This window comes from Stomoxys calcitrans, chromosome 4, assembly GCF_963082655.1.
Source record: "Stomoxys calcitrans chromosome 4, idStoCalc2.1, whole genome shotgun sequence".
In the NCBI taxonomy this organism is placed as follows: Eukaryota; Metazoa; Arthropoda; class Insecta; order Diptera; family Muscidae; genus Stomoxys; species Stomoxys calcitrans.
In genome coordinates, this window is record NC_081555.1 from 32,110,241 (window position 1) to 32,127,164 (window position 16,924).

General features: G+C 38.0%; 2 protein-coding genes across 7 annotated transcripts in view; one reads left to right on the top strand and one right to left on the bottom strand.

Annotated features, from left to right (window-relative positions):
- Positions 1-500: 500 nt before the first annotated feature.
- The window catches only part of LOC106084534 (serine--tRNA ligase, mitochondrial), a 68,576-nt gene continuing 52,152 nt past the window's right edge, over positions 501-16,924 (bottom strand). For 2 of the 6 annotated variants that reach the window (XM_059368001.1, XM_013248272.2), the window contains 4 exons: positions 1,521-2,085; positions 1,246-1,418; positions 688-1,057; positions 501-630 (listed from right to left, as the gene is read on the bottom strand). In XM_059368001.1, the coding sequence (XP_059223984.1) occupies positions 508-630; positions 688-1,057; positions 1,246-1,418; positions 1,521-2,085 (1,231 nt within the window). In that variant the 3' untranslated portion in view covers positions 501-507. Of the gene's footprint in view, positions 631-687; positions 1,058-1,245; positions 1,419-1,520; positions 2,086-3,495; positions 3,633-3,663; positions 3,744-3,781; positions 3,862-3,916; positions 4,022-16,924 lie in introns of those variants that run through there. The other 4 variants (XM_013248274.2, XM_059368002.1, XM_013248273.2 and 1 more) reach the window with 4 other exon arrangements.
- LOC106084539 (uncharacterized) lies at positions 6,405-14,499 on the top strand. Its single transcript, XM_013248286.2, has 5 exons — positions 6,405-6,628; positions 13,107-13,306; positions 13,571-13,751; positions 13,817-14,024; positions 14,127-14,499. The coding sequence occupies exons 1-5, from the start codon at positions 6,445-6,447 to the stop codon at positions 14,242-14,244; spliced, it is 891 nt and encodes a 296-aa protein (XP_013103740.1). The 5' UTR covers positions 6,405-6,444; the 3' UTR covers positions 14,245-14,499.

A 16,924-nucleotide genomic window follows, 5' to 3' on the forward strand; every position in this document is an offset into this window, starting at 1 on the left:
TCAACGCCGACTATATGAAAAATCCGCAATTACTTTTTGGGCAACCCAATATAAGGCTCCAACATTGTCGGGGATATTGCGTGGAATATATTGTCCAATGTTTTTAAAAGCCTCGAGACTAATCGAAAGCTTTTGATACGATCAGCCATTGCTGATGGAATGGAAATCCATGCTGATGCTCAGTTATGCATAATTCGTCTAGTGTAGAACCCTAGGGTAAATATGTATTTAAAAAATCTTTTCTGATTATTTTGAGATTTTTCTATTTTTTTTTTTGTTCGACAAAGATGTTTTGAAGCAATTTGTTCGTATATAAACTTAATTTTTCACTACAGATTGTAAAGATTAGAGATATGTAGAAGATGCCTTATGCGGATTCTTAAGATGTCTTGTAACTAATATTCTTTTAACTGCCCTCATTAAAAATAAATAACATTTTATTAGATTCTTTAAATTCATAAAAAAAATACTTAAACAAAATAAGAACTACTTTATATGAATGTTTCTTTAAATATCATGCTTTAAATGCTTTAACAATTTTATTTCTGGTATCAATTTATCTTTTGTAATGCTACAATTCTTCATGTATTCACCAAGTACTTTAGGAATCTCAATTGAATTTTTATCAACCTATAAAAATGTAAAAGAATGTATAAAATTAATTAAATAAAAGCCATTTATAGGTACCTGGTTTGATTCAAGTATTGCTATCAATAATCTAGGTATGGCAGCTGCTGTTCCATTTACTGTATGGGCAAATTTGGTCTCACCCTTATTGGTTTTATATCTTATATTGAGTCGTTTTGCTTGGTAATCAGTGCAGTTACTACTGCTAGAAATTTCTCCCCAAACTTTTCTGCCTGGCATCCAAGCTTCTATGTCATATTTTTGATAGGCTGGAGCACCCAATTCTGATGGTGGCATATCTAATAGACGTATTTTTAAGTTTAACTTCTTAAAATTTTCCAGTTGCAGATCCTTGAAGAGTTCCAGAACATCTTCTGATTGACTTTCGGCACATATCGCAAACATTTCAACTTTTGTAAATTGATGTACCCTGAAATTGTATTTAAAGGAAAGAAAATCTTGACGATTGGAGTACCAAAACAAAATTTTGTATAAATTAGCAAAGTTTAATATAAAAGCTTTATACTATTGATTGGGCCAGGTCAGTCATTTTAAAATCTATGCATGAGTTAATCTTAAGTACCAATCATTTTATATTCTAGGCATATTTTATCATACCTATATATACCCTTTTCCTCGTTTAATCCCGACGTTTCTGCTCTATAACAACGGCTTACAGCAGCCACTTTAATTGGCAGTTGCTTTTCTTCTAATACTTGATTTTCGAAGAAACCAGCCAAAGCCATCTCAGAAGTGCCAGACAAGCACAATCCAGAATCAAGTTTGTAAACCTGTAAGGCAATAAGGTAAATGGGTTAATTAATGTAGCATAGAACCGCAAACAGTTTAATGTCATTACGTAAGAAGTTCTTTACTTATAACAAACTACATACTTGTGTCCTTTCACCATCGGTATTCATGCCACATCCCTCTATGACCTCCTTAGGCAGAATATCAGGAACAGAGATTAAAGAAAAATTATTTTGCAACAATTGTTGAACTGTGTACTCCTTTATAGCTTGTTCTAGTTCAGCCAATTTTCCAAACAAGTAATAACTTTTGTGTCCCGTATAATTACCCAAATGGTCCATGCGGAAGATATTCATATACTTTGCTACTTCAGAAAACTCAGTAGCATGAGTGGGAAAAGAATCAGAGGGAGAGAATTGCTCCAGTTCCTTAGGTTCATCCCCATAATTCACAATTCTAGGATGTGTAAGATTGGGCAGTTTTGACAGCTCCCCCTTTAGTTTTGCAACGTCAGAGTCGTTTTTCATATCCAATTTCTTTATTAACTCTCGTATTACTGGTATATTATTGGAGCCCTTTCGCAGCAAGACGTTCTGTTCCATTTTGTCCAAATTAGAGGTAGATCCATAATGATGTAAATCTTCAGATATTATGGCACAAACAGGTTTGGCACAGAAAGAACGCAGGGGTATTTTCATAAGATTAAACCTGAAAATGAAAAAAAAAAATAGAAATTTTTTATATTATACTGCAGTTTAGGAAATATTGATTGGCCCATTGAGGACCAATGTCATCATGTTACTTAAAAAAAGTGAGTAAACGAAAACTTGGAGATAGATCCAGCTAATACTCATTAGCGAGCGTTTCTTCGAACTAAAAATTTTAGATCCCTACAGTAATTCAGAAATACAAGAGAACTCAATCCCATGACAGTCGGTTGTATGTGCCGGATTGACTCGATGGAGTCCTTTATCGGCAAGGCCTGTCACCTCAGTGTATAGCACACTGCTACAATAACAACACAACGAATAGCGGTAGTGGAGGAGTTGCTCAACCAAAACTATGTCTCTTTTTCACCAATAATGTGGATTGACATAAAAAATGCTCGAAGGATTCTAATATATGACCGCAAACTGATGCTTCCTGTTGTTGTTGTTGTCAATGGGAGGCGGTCGTTCTCCAAGGAAATTGCTGTGGTATGTGGGGAGAATGTGTAAGAGCTGTCAAATGTGACGCTAAGTATTTTGTCGGAATCATTTCTCTATCGACCATCACAGTCAGTTCGACATTCACCTCACGCGCATTTGTGGAGAACAATGTGGCTAAAGATTTGTTGGCAGGTATCTTCAGATTTCTTGCAGCAAAATATGAGGAAAGTTCGTTGAAGTAGACGTTCAACCTATTGCAGACGTCAACAATGGGTGGGGGATCTGATGCCATGCCGACTGGAGTGGGTGGAATGGAGCAAAGGTAGATTTTAAACGGTGCCAGAGATATAACCCCACCTTGGGGAAATCCCTGTTTCACTCTACGGCGTTTCAACTTCTTATCCCTAAATTCCACAAATGACTGGCGACCACACAGATAATTCGCGACCCAGCGTTTCAGGCCTGGCTGGAGAGACGTTTTGGCGATGTCCTCAAATAGTTTGGCATGGCTGACCGTGTCGAATGCCTTACGGCAAATGTGTGCGCCGGGAAATTGGGCCGAACTTGGGGTGTTCGACCAGCTGGTATAAAGCTAGCGGCTGCTGCGTTAATGATGTCTCGGAATTTCCTCCCGGCAACTAGCTCATCCAAGGTGCGTCATGTGTCCATAATAAGCTAATGGTCTAGTATCGCAATGTTAGTACCACTAATGTATTCTAAATCAGAAAAAGGACTATGAATTAAAAGGGGAGGCTACAACAATGACAAATGGTGACACGAATGCTTCATTAAGGATACTTCTCTCATATCAATAAATGCAGTCCACTCATTCATAGAGTCTGAACTGGTGGAGTCTGAGCAATTGGTGGAGAAGTTTTAGCATGGCAGGATACCTCACAAATGTGGCCAGCACTAGTAAGGGGAAAACCACCGCTAAAAATGGTTTTCTGTTATTCATGGACATGCTTACCTCTGCGTCACGGGACTAGCAAGTTTAAATATCTCTGAAAAAGTGGTTGGACACCGGATATTTTACAACGTATGTATGTAGTTATAACGGTAAATATTTCTTCTTCTTTGTTTTCCGGTAAATTTTTAATTTTTTTAATCTATTATAAGAAAATCTTCTCCAGCAAACCTTAATGTTGACTTAAACATGCCTTCAATATAACTTTTTATATATCTCTTCACATTTTCATACATCTCTTCACATTTTCATATATCTATTGTAGATTTAATAAATAAACAACATTTACCGGCTGCTCCTAGAGATCAGCTGTCATTGTTGTTTTGCAATAGGGGCAGTCGCTTTCGTTTTACTTTCATTTCTAATTATTATCAAATCAAAGATGAATCGTTCAGTTGTAAAACAAAAATTATACTACCAATACCTCATATTGTACAAAACACCCTCTTAATTTCGTAGCTTTTTTAAATAAAACACAAAAACAAAACAAATTTCTTTTATATCTTGCTACTATTGTAACACACCAGACTACAAAGCCAGGTATAAATTTATCTGTGTGACTGCGTTTAATTATAGTTGCCATATCGTTTGAGAGTTTGTCGCAAGATATGTTGCGACAGAAAACATGCCGCTGGCTTTTATTTGAACCGTTGAGTGGAGCGGAAGTACAATATTATTTCATTCCGCAAGAATTTTCCTGTAACTCGTAATGGGTCATTATTTTTGGAAGAGAGTCACTCAAGGATAGCTGCGATAGATGTATCCATTAGGCGTTTGATGATCTGCGTCTGTTTCCAGTGGAGTGGCAGATCTAGAGTCTTAAGGACAAGGCTGAACCTATTCTATCTTCGCAAGCCTATTATTTGCCTAGGCCATCGGCCTTTCCCGGCAAATCAACACGCTCTTTAAGAGGTTGCAATAATATAAGGCGCATAGCTCTCAGGTTTATTGAGAGGCTTGGTGCGAATGATCCTAAGACTCTAACTGTTAGGGAGAGAGACTCCTTCAATTGGACGCGGGTATTTGCTGCATAGGCTACCGCAAAGACTACACGTCTAGTTTCGGAAATTGCACTGAACCAGCCAAAAGGCTGGGGTCATGTGGAGGGCATCCCATGCCTAAAAGAACTAGGGTGAACAATAGTAAGATGGGTCCAAGAACCTGCATACCTAGGAATAAATGGAGTGGGATAGTCAATGAACTGTCATCAGTATACTCCAATATTCTTGCGGAATTTCTGGGTCTCCTGCAGTTTGTGACGATGCAGGCTGCAAGCAAGATTCTGGCATCGAGACCTATTTCTTTGGGGTATATTCAGAAGTCAGAGAATCTATGGAAAAAAACTGGTGCGGAAATACTAGAACTACTCGTTGATACACATTTCCGGGGAACTTCTCCAACGAAAAACGTGGTTCCAGAACAGGTTGTCACTGGAATGCATTCGTCAGAGGTTATTTGGGAAATTGTGTCTGAGCCGAAAATCCCTTGGGCGATAAGAAGTTTCGACTCCTTTAAGTCGCCAGGCCCTGATGATGTATCGCCGATTGAATTACAGGCTGTGTCTGATAGACTGGTTCCCTGGCTTAGGGATATATACTCTGTTTGTATCAGAATGTCATATATGCCTGTGGGATGGAGGGACACGAAGCTCATTTCCATTCCAAAAGCAGGAAAACCCTACCTCACGAAGGCGACAGATTTTCGTCCTATTAGTCTTTCATCCTTTATGCTGAAAACTTTTGAGAGATTGATAGAATCATATCTTAGGGCAAAGTTCCCTGGAGATCGAAACAGCCCTTCACCTAGTTGGCTACATAGAGAGAGTTCTCTCGCTGTCAAGAAATATACAATGGTAGCATTTCTTGACATCGAAGGAGCTTTCAATAATGTAAAACCGACGTCAATCATGAAGGAGTTAGAGTTTCTAGGCATCAGCTCTACCGTAAAAAAGTTTATGAATAACTAACTTACTCAAAGATGCATTACGGCAGGCTTGGGATCTGTGGATCTAAAAAGATGGGTCAGCAGAGGAACTCCGCAAGGAGGTTACTGTCTCCTCTACTTTGGAATATAGCCATTAAGAATTTATTATTGTCTCTGAAAGAAAAAGGAGTATGATGATGACGTGGCAATTGCGGTTAGAGGAAAGTTTCCCAGCACTCTAAGAGATGTACTTCAGGAAGCTCTACGTGCAAGAGCAAAGTGGGCTACCGAAAGTGGTCTGGGTATAAATCCGTGCAAGCCAGAAGTAGTTCTTTTCAGCAGGAGATACAAGTTGCCTACAGTGGAACCTCTCTCCTTGTTCGGACTCGGCATAATAAGGAGGCCACTTATCATTGAGCTTAAAACTTCAATCGGACTGCACTTATTGATATGAGAGAAGTATCTCCTGTTCCTTAATTAGTCGTAGTTAGAACGCCCAAAAACAAACGATCAAAATAATATTTTCTGTCTTCACAAACTTTGGGGGTTGGGGTTGCCTTATAAAATTTTCAGCAATTTTTCTTTGGCTAATTGTATTTTCGAATACACACAGCGATTACGATGCTATGCTTGATGACCATTGAAAAGTGATGACATGTTCAAACACCCTCGTTAAACGGACAACAAGTGATAAACCCATTGCTCCATATCTTCTTAAAAAGTGAATGTTTTGTATGCGCCCCACCAATTTTCCCCAATTGGGTGATGGAGGTGATCAAATTTAACAAAACCATTTTCATGTCAATGTTACGTCATGCGACGTTAATTCGCATAATTCTACGAAGGTGTGTACTTCTTGGCCACAGAAAGCAGAAATTGATGTGTTCTCTATTCGCATCTGCTTTCAATTGACATACGCACCGCACCGCCGTCTTGTATTCGATATAAAAACTCTTGCCAGATGTTGCTGTCGCTTAGTTGTAATCTAAACGCGATTCAAGCCGCTCATTGAACTTCGAACTTTGAAAAATGTCTTATATTGGCAATGTTTCCGACTTGGAATGTGAAAAAAGTGATACCAATAGAAATCGACCCTCAAATTTGGTAACAAAAACTCAGGCACACAAATTGTCCTCAGAACCGAAATGGTCAAGCAAACGGGCAGTTGATTCCGACTCCGAACAATCAACTTCTGAGAACTTTCTTACTAAAGGTAAAAGTTGAGTTCAAGAGAGGATATAAATTACGAAACGACGTTGCCAAGTGAAAAATATGTTATAATGTTTGGAAAAATATATTTAAAGTTTTTGTTATGCAAAATAATGAAGTAAAAAACAAGTAAAAAGGCATTTAGTTCGGCCGTGCCGAACTTTGGATACCCACCACCTCGGGTATATATGAAAACCCCCTTACGTCCCAATCCGGTGAAAATTGGATAACTTAGGCACCCAAATTCGACACGGATATTGAGTGGGCTAATAAATAAAAGTCATTGTTGAATTTTGTATTTCAAATTTCAACAAAATCGGGTAATAAATAAAGCTTTTATGAGCCTTAGACCCTTAATCGGCACATCGGTCTGTATGACAGCTATATCTAAATACAGTCCGATCTTTACCATATTTGAATCGGATAGCTGGTGGCCCAAAACTACTTACTGTTTTAAATTTCAGCGAAATCGGATAAAAAATAAAGCTTTTATTCGTTCGGACCCTTTATCGGCAGATCGGTCTATATGGCAGCTATGTCTAAATAAAGTCCGATCTGAACCACATTTGGGTCCTATGTTAGGAGGCGTAAAATTATTCAATGTTTGAAATTTCAGTGAAATCGGTTAAAAAATAAAGCTTTTATGGGCTTTAGACCCTTTATCTGGAGATAGGTCTATATGACAGCTATATCTAAATATAGTCCGATCTGAAGCATATTTGGGTCCTATCTTAGAAGGCGTAAAACGACTTACTGTTTCAATTTTCAGCGAAATCGGTTAAAAAATAAAGCTTTTATGGGTTTTAGACCCTTTATCGGGAGATCGGTTTAAATGGCAGCTATATCTAAATATAGTCCGATCTGAACCGCATTTGGGTCCTATCTTATGGGCTTCAGACCCTTTATCGGGAGATTAGTCTATATGGCAGCTATATCTAAATATAGTCTGATCTGAACGGCATTTGGGTCCTATGTTAGGAGGCGAAAAACTACTCAATGTTTCAAATTTCAGCGAAATCGGTTAAAAAATAAAGCTTTTATGGGCTTCAGACCCTTTATCGGGAGATTAGTCTATATGGCAGCTATATCTAAATATAGTCTGATCTGAACCATATTTGGGTCCTACGTTAGGAGGCGTAATACTACTCAATGTTACAAATTCCAGCGAAATCGGTTAAAAAATAAATAATGGGCTTTAGACCCTTTTTCTGGAGATCGGTCTATATGACAGCTATATCTAAATATAGTCCGATCTGAAGCATATTTGGGTCCTATCTTAGAAGGCGTAAAACGACTCAATGTTTCAAATTTCAGCGAAATCGGTTAAAAAATAAAGCTTTTATGGGTTTCAGACCCTTTATCGGGAGATCGGTATATATGGCAGCTATATATAAATATAGTCCAATATAGACCATATTTGGGTCAGATGTCGGGAGGCCCAAAAATACCCACTGTTTCGAATTTCAGCGAAATCGGATGAAAAATAATAAAATTTATGGGCAATAGACCCTTTATCGGAAAATTGGTCTATATAGCAGCTATATCCAAATATGGTCCGATTTGGCCTGTTCAAGAACTTAACCAGCGTGCATCAAAAATACGTATCTGTGCCAAATGTCAGCTCAATATCTCAATTTTTGAAGGTTGTAGAGTGATTACAACAGACACACGGACATCGTTAAATCCTCTTAGAATTTTACGGCGATCCGAACTATATATACTTTGTAGGGCCGGAAATTATATTGAACTGGGTGGGGCATACTTCTCACAAATCAATGAGTGCTGTTCGATTCAATTTTAAGCTCAATGATAAGGGGATAACCGCATGCCGCAGAGCGACACCTCTTTGGGGAGAAGTTTTAACATGGCAAAGTACCTCACAAATGTCGCCAAAATTAGGAGGGGATAGGTTAGGTTAGGTTTAAGTGGCAGTCTACCATCAGACTCATTTAAACGTTTTCGTCCATTGTGATACCTCAGGAACAGAAGAAGGAAGATGCCATCTAGTTTCTACCGCTGAACCATCCAGATCGCTTTAAAAAGCCTAACAACTTGCGAATGTTCACATCCGCTGAATCAGACAGGTTCTCAAAGTAATGAAAACCAAAAGTGGAACTCCATCTAGCTGCTAGTGCGAGACTCACACACACAGAAGGCGTTCTTAGTCTCTTCTTCTTCTAAGTCCTCACAGCTTCTGCAAAAGTCGTTGCTGGCAACCTTTAGTCTGCCAGCATGTTTTCCGATTAGACAGTGACTTGTCATGACGGACACAATGACTGAGACGCAAAGTAGTAGACCTCTTTAAGTCTAGATTAGACCACATAGTTTTGAAATGCTCACAGCCCCCTCTTTCTGACTATATCATTCGTTGTATTACGGGCCTGATCCTGAAAACGTAGCTTACATGTCGCTAGAGGCATGCCCACAGATTCCAGTATCCCTGGAATGTCTAGGGTAGTTCCTAGTCTCGCAAGCTCATCCGCTTTACAATCCTCTGGGATATCTCTGTGGTCCGGCACCCATAACAGGTAAATTTTGAACTGTTCAGCCATCTCGTTGAAAGATCTGCGACAGTCGAGGGAGGTTTTTTTTGTTCAGAAATACGTTCTCCAGGGTTTTAATGGCTGCCTGGCAATCTGTGAAGATATTTATGCCAATCGTCGTTGAGACATTATATCCCAGCCATTCCACCACTTCCTTAATTGCAAGGATCTCTGCTTGATACACAACGCAGTGGTCGGATAACCTCTTCGATATGACCAATACTAGATCTTTAGAGTACTCCCCAAAGAAGTCTATGTAATTTCTGTTAGCAGGAATATCGTGGAACCACGATCGGTTCTATTAGGAATAGTGTTACAGTACTTTTTATCAAAAAGCGGCTCAGGTAGGGTTTTATCCACACCGCCTGGAACATCGCCATGTGGCGGCTACGGATACTCTACTTCTTAAAGTCAGAGTCAAAGTCAGTCACTCAGAGAAATTTTCTAGTAAAAACGGCAAAAATGTTTGCTAAAACAGAGGAGAGTCTGCTGAAAATGGGACAGCAGTAATTGTTTGCTAAAACAGCAAACATTTTCTGCTGTTTTCAACTGGCCGCCATGTGGCGGCTACGGATACTCTACTTCCTAAAGTATTAACACTCAGAGAAATTTTCTAGTATAAAAGGCAAAAATGTTTGCTAAAACAGGGGAGAGCCTGCTGAAAATGGGACAGCAGTAACTGTTTGCTAAAACAGCAAACATTTTCTGCTGTTTTCAAATGGTAAAAAGTTAAAAAAAAGATTGAAAAAGTCATTTATACAGAAAAAAATCAGTAACAAAAAAAATCATTCCAAATTATGTGCAGATCGGTTGAAAATTGTAGTTACTACGGCTATTTAAATGGAAATCGGTCGATACATGTATATGGGAGCTATATCCAAATCTTAAACGATTTCAATGAAATCCTGCAGATAGGTTAAGTTCAGCAACAAAACAATCCGTGCCAAATTTTGTGTAGATCGGTTGAAAATTGAAGTGCAAATCGGGCTATACATACATATGGGAGCTATATCTAAATCTGAACCGATTTGATGAAATCTTGCAGATATGTTAAAATCAGCAACAAAACAATCCATGCCAAATTTTGTGTAGATCGGTTGAAAATTTTCCTTACTACAGCTAATAAAGTGTAAATCGGGCGATACATATATATGGGAGTAATATCTAAACCTAAACCGATATTGATGAAATCTTGCAGATAGGTTAATATCAGTAACAAAACAATCCATGCCAAATTTTGTGCAGATCGGTTGAAAATTGTATTTACTGCAGCCATCAAAGTGCAAATCGGGCTATACATACATATAGAAGCTAAATCTAAATCTGAACAGATTTTGATGAAATCTTGCAGATAGGTTAAGTTTAGCAACAAAACAATCCATGCCAAATTTTGTGCAGATCGGTTGAAAATTTTAGTTACTATGGTCATTAAAGTGCAAATCGGGCTATACATATATGTGGTAGCTATATCTAAGTCTGAACCGATTTTGATGAAATCTTGTAGTTAGATTAAGGTCAGCAACAAAACAATCCGTGACAACTTTTGTGCAGATCGGTTGACAATTGTAGTTACTATTGGGTTGCCCAAAAAGTAATTGCGGATTTTTTAAAAGAAAGTAAATGCATTTTTAATAAAACTTAGAATGAACTTTAATCAAATTTACTTTTTTTACACTTTTTTTCTAAAGCAAGTTAAAAGTAACAGCTGATAACTGACAGAAGAAAGAATGCAATTACAGAGTCACAAGCCGTTGAAAAAATTTGTCAACGCCGACTATATGAAAAATCCGCAATTACTTTTTGGGCAACCCAATAGTAACTACAATTGTCAACCGATCTGCAAAAAAGTTGTCACGGATTGTTTCGTTGCTGATCTTAATCTATCTGCAAGATTTCATCAAAATCGGTTCAGATTTAGATATATCTAAATTTGAACCGATTTTGATGAAATCTTGCATTTATGTTAAAATCAGTAACAAAACAATCAAAATCGGATGAAAAATGCTCCTTTTATGAGATCAATACTCCATATCGGGAGATCGGTCTATATGGCAGCTATATGCAGATATTCGACGAAAAGGTTTAGAGGGGCACTAGAACTCGCTGTGACAAACTTCATCCAAATCGGATGAAAAATGCTCCTTTTATAGGCTTATTACACTATATCGGGAGATGGGTCTATTTGGCAGCTATATCCAAATATGGTCCGATCTGAACCACATTTGCCAGGAATGGGTAGGGGTCTACCAGAACATACTGTGCCAAATTTCATCGAATTCGGCTAAAAAATGGATCTTTTATGGCCTCAATACCATATATCGGGAGATCGGGCGGTCGGTCTAAGGGCAGCTATATCCAAATACATAAACTTCTTGAGCCTCTAGAGGGCGTAATTATGATTCAATTTGGCTGAAATTTATGGTACGAATCAAATATAATCTGAATCGGTCCATAGCCTGATACAGCTCCCATATAAACCGATCTCCCTAATTTACTTCTTGAGCCTCTAGAGGGCGCAATTCCTATCCGATTTGGCTGAAATTTGGAATGATGTATTTTGTTATGACTTCCAACAAATGTACATAGTATGGTTCAAATCGGTACATAACCTGATATAGCTGTCATATAAACCAATATAGGAACTTGACTTCTTGAGCCTCTAGAAGGCATTATTATTATTCGATTTTGCTGAAATGAACTTCAACATACGTGTTAAATATGGTCCGATTTGGACAACATTTGCCAGGAATGGGTAGGGGTCTACCAGAACACACTGTACCAAATTTCATCGAATTCGAGTAAAAAATTGATCTTTTATGACCTCAATACCATATATCGGGAGATCGGACGGTCGGTCTAAGGGCAGCTATATCCAAATATAGTCCGATCTGAACAACACTTCATAGAAATGGGTAGGGGTCTAACAGAACATATTGTGCCAAATTTCATCGAAATCGGAAGAAAAATGACCAAGACTTTAAGTCGGTCTATATAGCGGCTTTATATAACTAAAATTCGATTTTGTAAGAGCAGAAGATCAAGTTTATATACAATGAATACGAAACCATCAAAAACTGTTTGGAAAATATTTTTATATCCAAGATATCTGCAAAATTATTAATACCCAGCTTTTGGGTATTATAGGGTAATTAACCAATTTTCCGGGTAAATACCTTTTGGGTATTTACCCATCGCCTATCTCTACCCATTATGGAACAAATTAGAAGGAAACTTACTTCTCACAGTATCAATTGCCCGCTTCAGATTTAAGCTCAATGATAAGGCGACCTCTTGTTTTATACCGAGTCCGAACGGCGTGTCACTGAAAAGTGACCTCTGTTGGTTGAGAAGTTGTACATGGCTGAAATACTCACAAATGGTACCAGCATTTGGTGTGGGGATAACCACCGCTGGAAAAATTTTTTAAGGTGTTCTCGCCGGCAGCATTGACGCTTGGGCACGATAGGCGGGCATGCTAACCTATGCACCACGGTGGCCTGGGTGGTGGGCTAGTCTATATAAATAAGCATGGAATAATATTAGAAATTGGTTAATTGTGGTGGGTATCTAAGTTTCATCCCAACCGATCTTTTGTTAAATTTTGAGTTTTTTACATGGCACCAAAATAAAATATTATTTGCACCATATGCAAAGGTTACATAATTTCTGGTCATTACTGATATGGGCCCTCTCTTGGGGCCCAATTTAAAATAATTAATTAATAAAACTTTCAATTACTAAAAAAAACTTAAAGGCAAGTATATCGGGTAACCTTAATACAGCTATGAAAAAATTGGTTTATGATCAACTAATGTTTTAGGCTAGCCCGCTAATAGCAAAACAACACACAAAACACATATTTATAAAAAAAAAACAAAATTTTTAACCGTTCACCATGTCTTCCTATTGGTTTGTTTGTTTTTTTTGTATTTTTCAAAGGTGCATTCCTTTTAACGCCCTCATATGATTTGTCGATGGAACGTGCGGCACAAATATGCGAGAAAATTACATTTAAAGGCTGTTTCAGCTTGACAAAGACCGCCAGTGGCATTCTCTTCAAGTTTTCCCATCCCGATGATTACCAAGCCGTTTACAAGAAGGGATTTCACAAAGTCACAGGTGCACGATTTTATCGCAAAGTAAGCCTGCATGAATAAATTAATTTACCATATTAGAACTAATAAGAAAATAATAATTTAACACAAAACAAACGCCTCCTTTTGGGTTGGTTTGGTTAACATAGGAGCTTCAGTTATATGAACTCAAGCTGGAAATGTCTAGTGGCCAGTTACTGCCTTTATAAATAGTTGTATTAATTGCTTGCATGTCTCCCTCTATCACATATACATATACGCCATCTATATTTTCCATTTTTTTTTTAACTTTTATAAATTTCCCGCTAGATAGCCATACCATGTAGGCCACGCAAGACCTTCACGCTTTATGTGCTAGATGTGCCAGAGGATTTGCCTGTCGAAGATATAAGACATTCCTTGTACAAATTCGATTCTGTGGTTGAGGTGGTGCGCCTGCACTTATACCATCAACCCATGTCTTCCATAACAACGGAAAAGAATCTTGAAGGTGGGTGATGAACTGTGACCTTGCCTAACCATGCCTTAATATAACTTTTTTGTTTTTCGCTCAAGGTGGTTCACCTTCTAAATCGGATGGCACCGAAAAACTGGAACGACCAGAGCGTAAGGAATTACCTCCAGCTGTTATTCGCATAACACTAGCATCTATGGATGAATACAATATTCTGGTGCAGAATGGCCTCAATTTCTATGATGCCACTTTCTTCCCCACGGAGACCAATATTTCCCTCAAAGGCGCCAAAATCGAGAACCGGCGAAGGTATGTGTCTTCTAAACAACAAAAACCATAAAAAAATAGAAAAACTCATCATTTGATACAATAATTGCTGTTGTCATACGTTTTTGTTGTTTTCTATTTTAGAGCAATGGATGGCAGTATTCCCGGTCGTGTGCGAGAGCTTCTCCCTGTTTTCGATGCGGCTGGCTTTTGTAAGCTACCTCCACCCACGAGAAAATTAGTTAAGCCCCCAAGGTCGTGAGCCATAACGGAAATCTTATTTTCAGCAATGAAACGACGATGCCAAGTCTAATTGACACTAACCGCCCATATATGGATTCTGCATCCGTTCCATGTCTATTACCTTTTATGTATAACTACCCATATAATACACAACTGTAGCAAACGGAAACCAACTAATTGTATTTTCTATTTCTATTTCTTTATTTTTATTTGTATTAAATTGTTATGCTTCTATTAATTAATGAAATAATAGCTTTGTCAATAAACCAATAAATTGGAAGCCAAACTTAAATGCGTTGATACATTTGTGATCCCCTCTTGATGTTGCACTGCACTGCTCTCATTGATTGTATGATTTGATAATGGGCCAGAGTTTCTCTTAATTAAAACATCACATTGGATGATGATGTTCTGATAGGTAGGTAGGTGATCTTGTAATACACATACTCACACATAACCTTTAACATCCCTGGGATTAAGTGTCCCCAAGTCAACACTTTTGTCTACTATCTATGTGACATTGTCACCACAGCAGAAGAAGATAATTTTATACCCTCTACCATAGGATGGGGGTATACTTATTTCGTCATTTTGTTTGCAACTCCTCGAAATATTCGTTTAAGACCCCATAAAGTATATATTGGGTTGCCCAAAAAGTAATTGCGGATTTTTTTAAAAGAAAGTAAATGCATTTTTAGTAAAACTTAGAATGAACTTTAATCAAATATACTTTTTTACAATTTTTTTCTAAAGCAAGCTAAAAGTAACAGCTGATAACTGACAAAAGAAAGAATGCAATTGCAGAGTCACAAGCTGTGAAAAAATTTGTCAACGCCGACTATATGAAAAATCCGCAATTACTTTTTGGGCAACCCAATATGTTCTTAATCGATATGACATTTTAAGTCGATCTACCCAAGTCTGTCCGTCCGTCTGTCTGTCGAAAGCACGCAAACTTTCGAAGGAGTAAACTAGCCGCTTAAAATTTTGCACAAACACTTCTCATGAGTGTAGGTCGGATGGGTTTGTAAATGGGCTACATCGGTCCATGTTTTGATATATTGGTTTGCCCAAAAGGTAATTGCGGATTTTTTAAAAGAAAGTAAATGAATTTTTAATAAAACTTAGAATGAACTTTAATCAAATATACTTTTTTTAACACTTTTTTTCTAAAGCAAGCGAAAAGTAACAGCTGATAACTGACAGAAGAAAGAATGCAATTACAGAGTCATAAGCTGTGAATGTCAACGCCGACTATATGAAAAATCCGCAATTACTTTTTGGGCAACCCAATAGCTGCCATATAAACTGATTTGGGATCTTTACTTCTTGAGCCTCTAGAGGGCGCAATTCCTATCCGATTTGGCTGAAATTTGTCATGACGTGTTTCGTTATGACTTCCAACAACTGTGCTAAGTATGGAGAAAATTGGCCTTTAATCTGATATAGCTGTCATATAAACTGATCTGGGGTCTTGACTTCTTGAGCCTCTAGAGGGCGAAATTCCTCTCTACAGTCTTATCCGATTTGGCATGAAATTTGGCATGACGTGTTTTGTTATGACTTCCAACCATCGTGCAAAGTATGGTTCAAATCGGTCCATAATCTGATATAGCTGACATATAAACCGATCGGGAATCTTGACTTCTTGAGCCTCTAGAGGGCGTAATTATGATCCGTTTTGGCTGACATTTTGTATAACTCCTTCTCCTTTAAGGTACGAGTCAAATATGGTCTGAATCGGTCTATAGCCTGATACAGCTCCCATATAAACCGATCTACCTAATTTACTTTTTGAGCCTCTAGAGGGCGCAATTCCTATCCGATTTGGCTGAAATTTGGCATGACGTGTTTTGTTTATGACTTTCAACAACTGTGCAAAGTATGGTTCAGATCGGTCCATAACCTGATATAGCTGTCATATAAAGCGATCGGGGATCTTGAATTCTTGAGCCTCTAGAGGGCGTAATTATGATCCGATTTAGCTGAAATTTTGTGTAACGGCTTCTCCCATAAACTTTAAGGTACGAGTCAAATATGGTCTGAATGGGTCTATAGCCTGATAAAGCTCCCATATATACCGATCTCCCTAGTTTACTTCTTGAACCTCTAGAGGGCGCAATTCCTATTCCTATTTGCACGTGGTGTTTTAGTATCACTTCCAACAACTCTGCTAAATATGGCGCAAATCGGTACATAACCTGATATAGCTGCCATATAAACCGATATAGGATCTGGACGGCTTCTCCCATGAACTTGAACATACGTGTTAAATATGGTCTGAATCGGTTTATAGCCTGATACAACTCCAATATAAATCGATCTCTCTAAAGGGCGTTCCTTGGTTGTTCGAATTGGTTGAAATTTTACACAATGACTTCTACAGTGGTGTCCAACATTCAATTCAATTATGGTCCGAATCGGACCATACTTGATATAGCTTCAATAGCAATTCTTATCTTTCATCCTTTGTTTGCCTAAAAAGAGATACCGGGAAAAGAACTCGACAAATACCATGCATTGTGGAAGGTATATAAGATTCGACCCGGCCGAACTTAGTACGCTTTAACTTTTTGGTGATAATGCTGAACGCAACCGACATCAGGTATTTGGACACAGCAATTTTTGAAGGATCATTTGGCAACTATCCAAAGATTTTCTTTTTATAACAGTTTTTTTTACTAAACATGTATATTTTT

What these genes read in the sequence shown, in the direction of transcription:
- LOC106084539 (XM_013248286.2), top strand. Translation starts at nt 6,445, where the DNA reads ATGTCTTATATTGGCAATGTTTCCGACTTGGAATGTGAAAAAAGTGAT. An exon ending in AACGGAAAAGAATCTTGAAG is followed by an intron (nt 13,752 to 13,816) that starts GTGGGTGATGAA and finishes TTTTCGCTCAAG; the next exon opens with GTGGTTCACCTTCTAAATCG. An exon ending in AAAATCGAGAACCGGCGAAG is followed by an intron (nt 14,025 to 14,126) that starts GTATGTGTCTTC and finishes TTTCTATTTTAG; the next exon opens with AGCAATGGATGGCAGTATTC.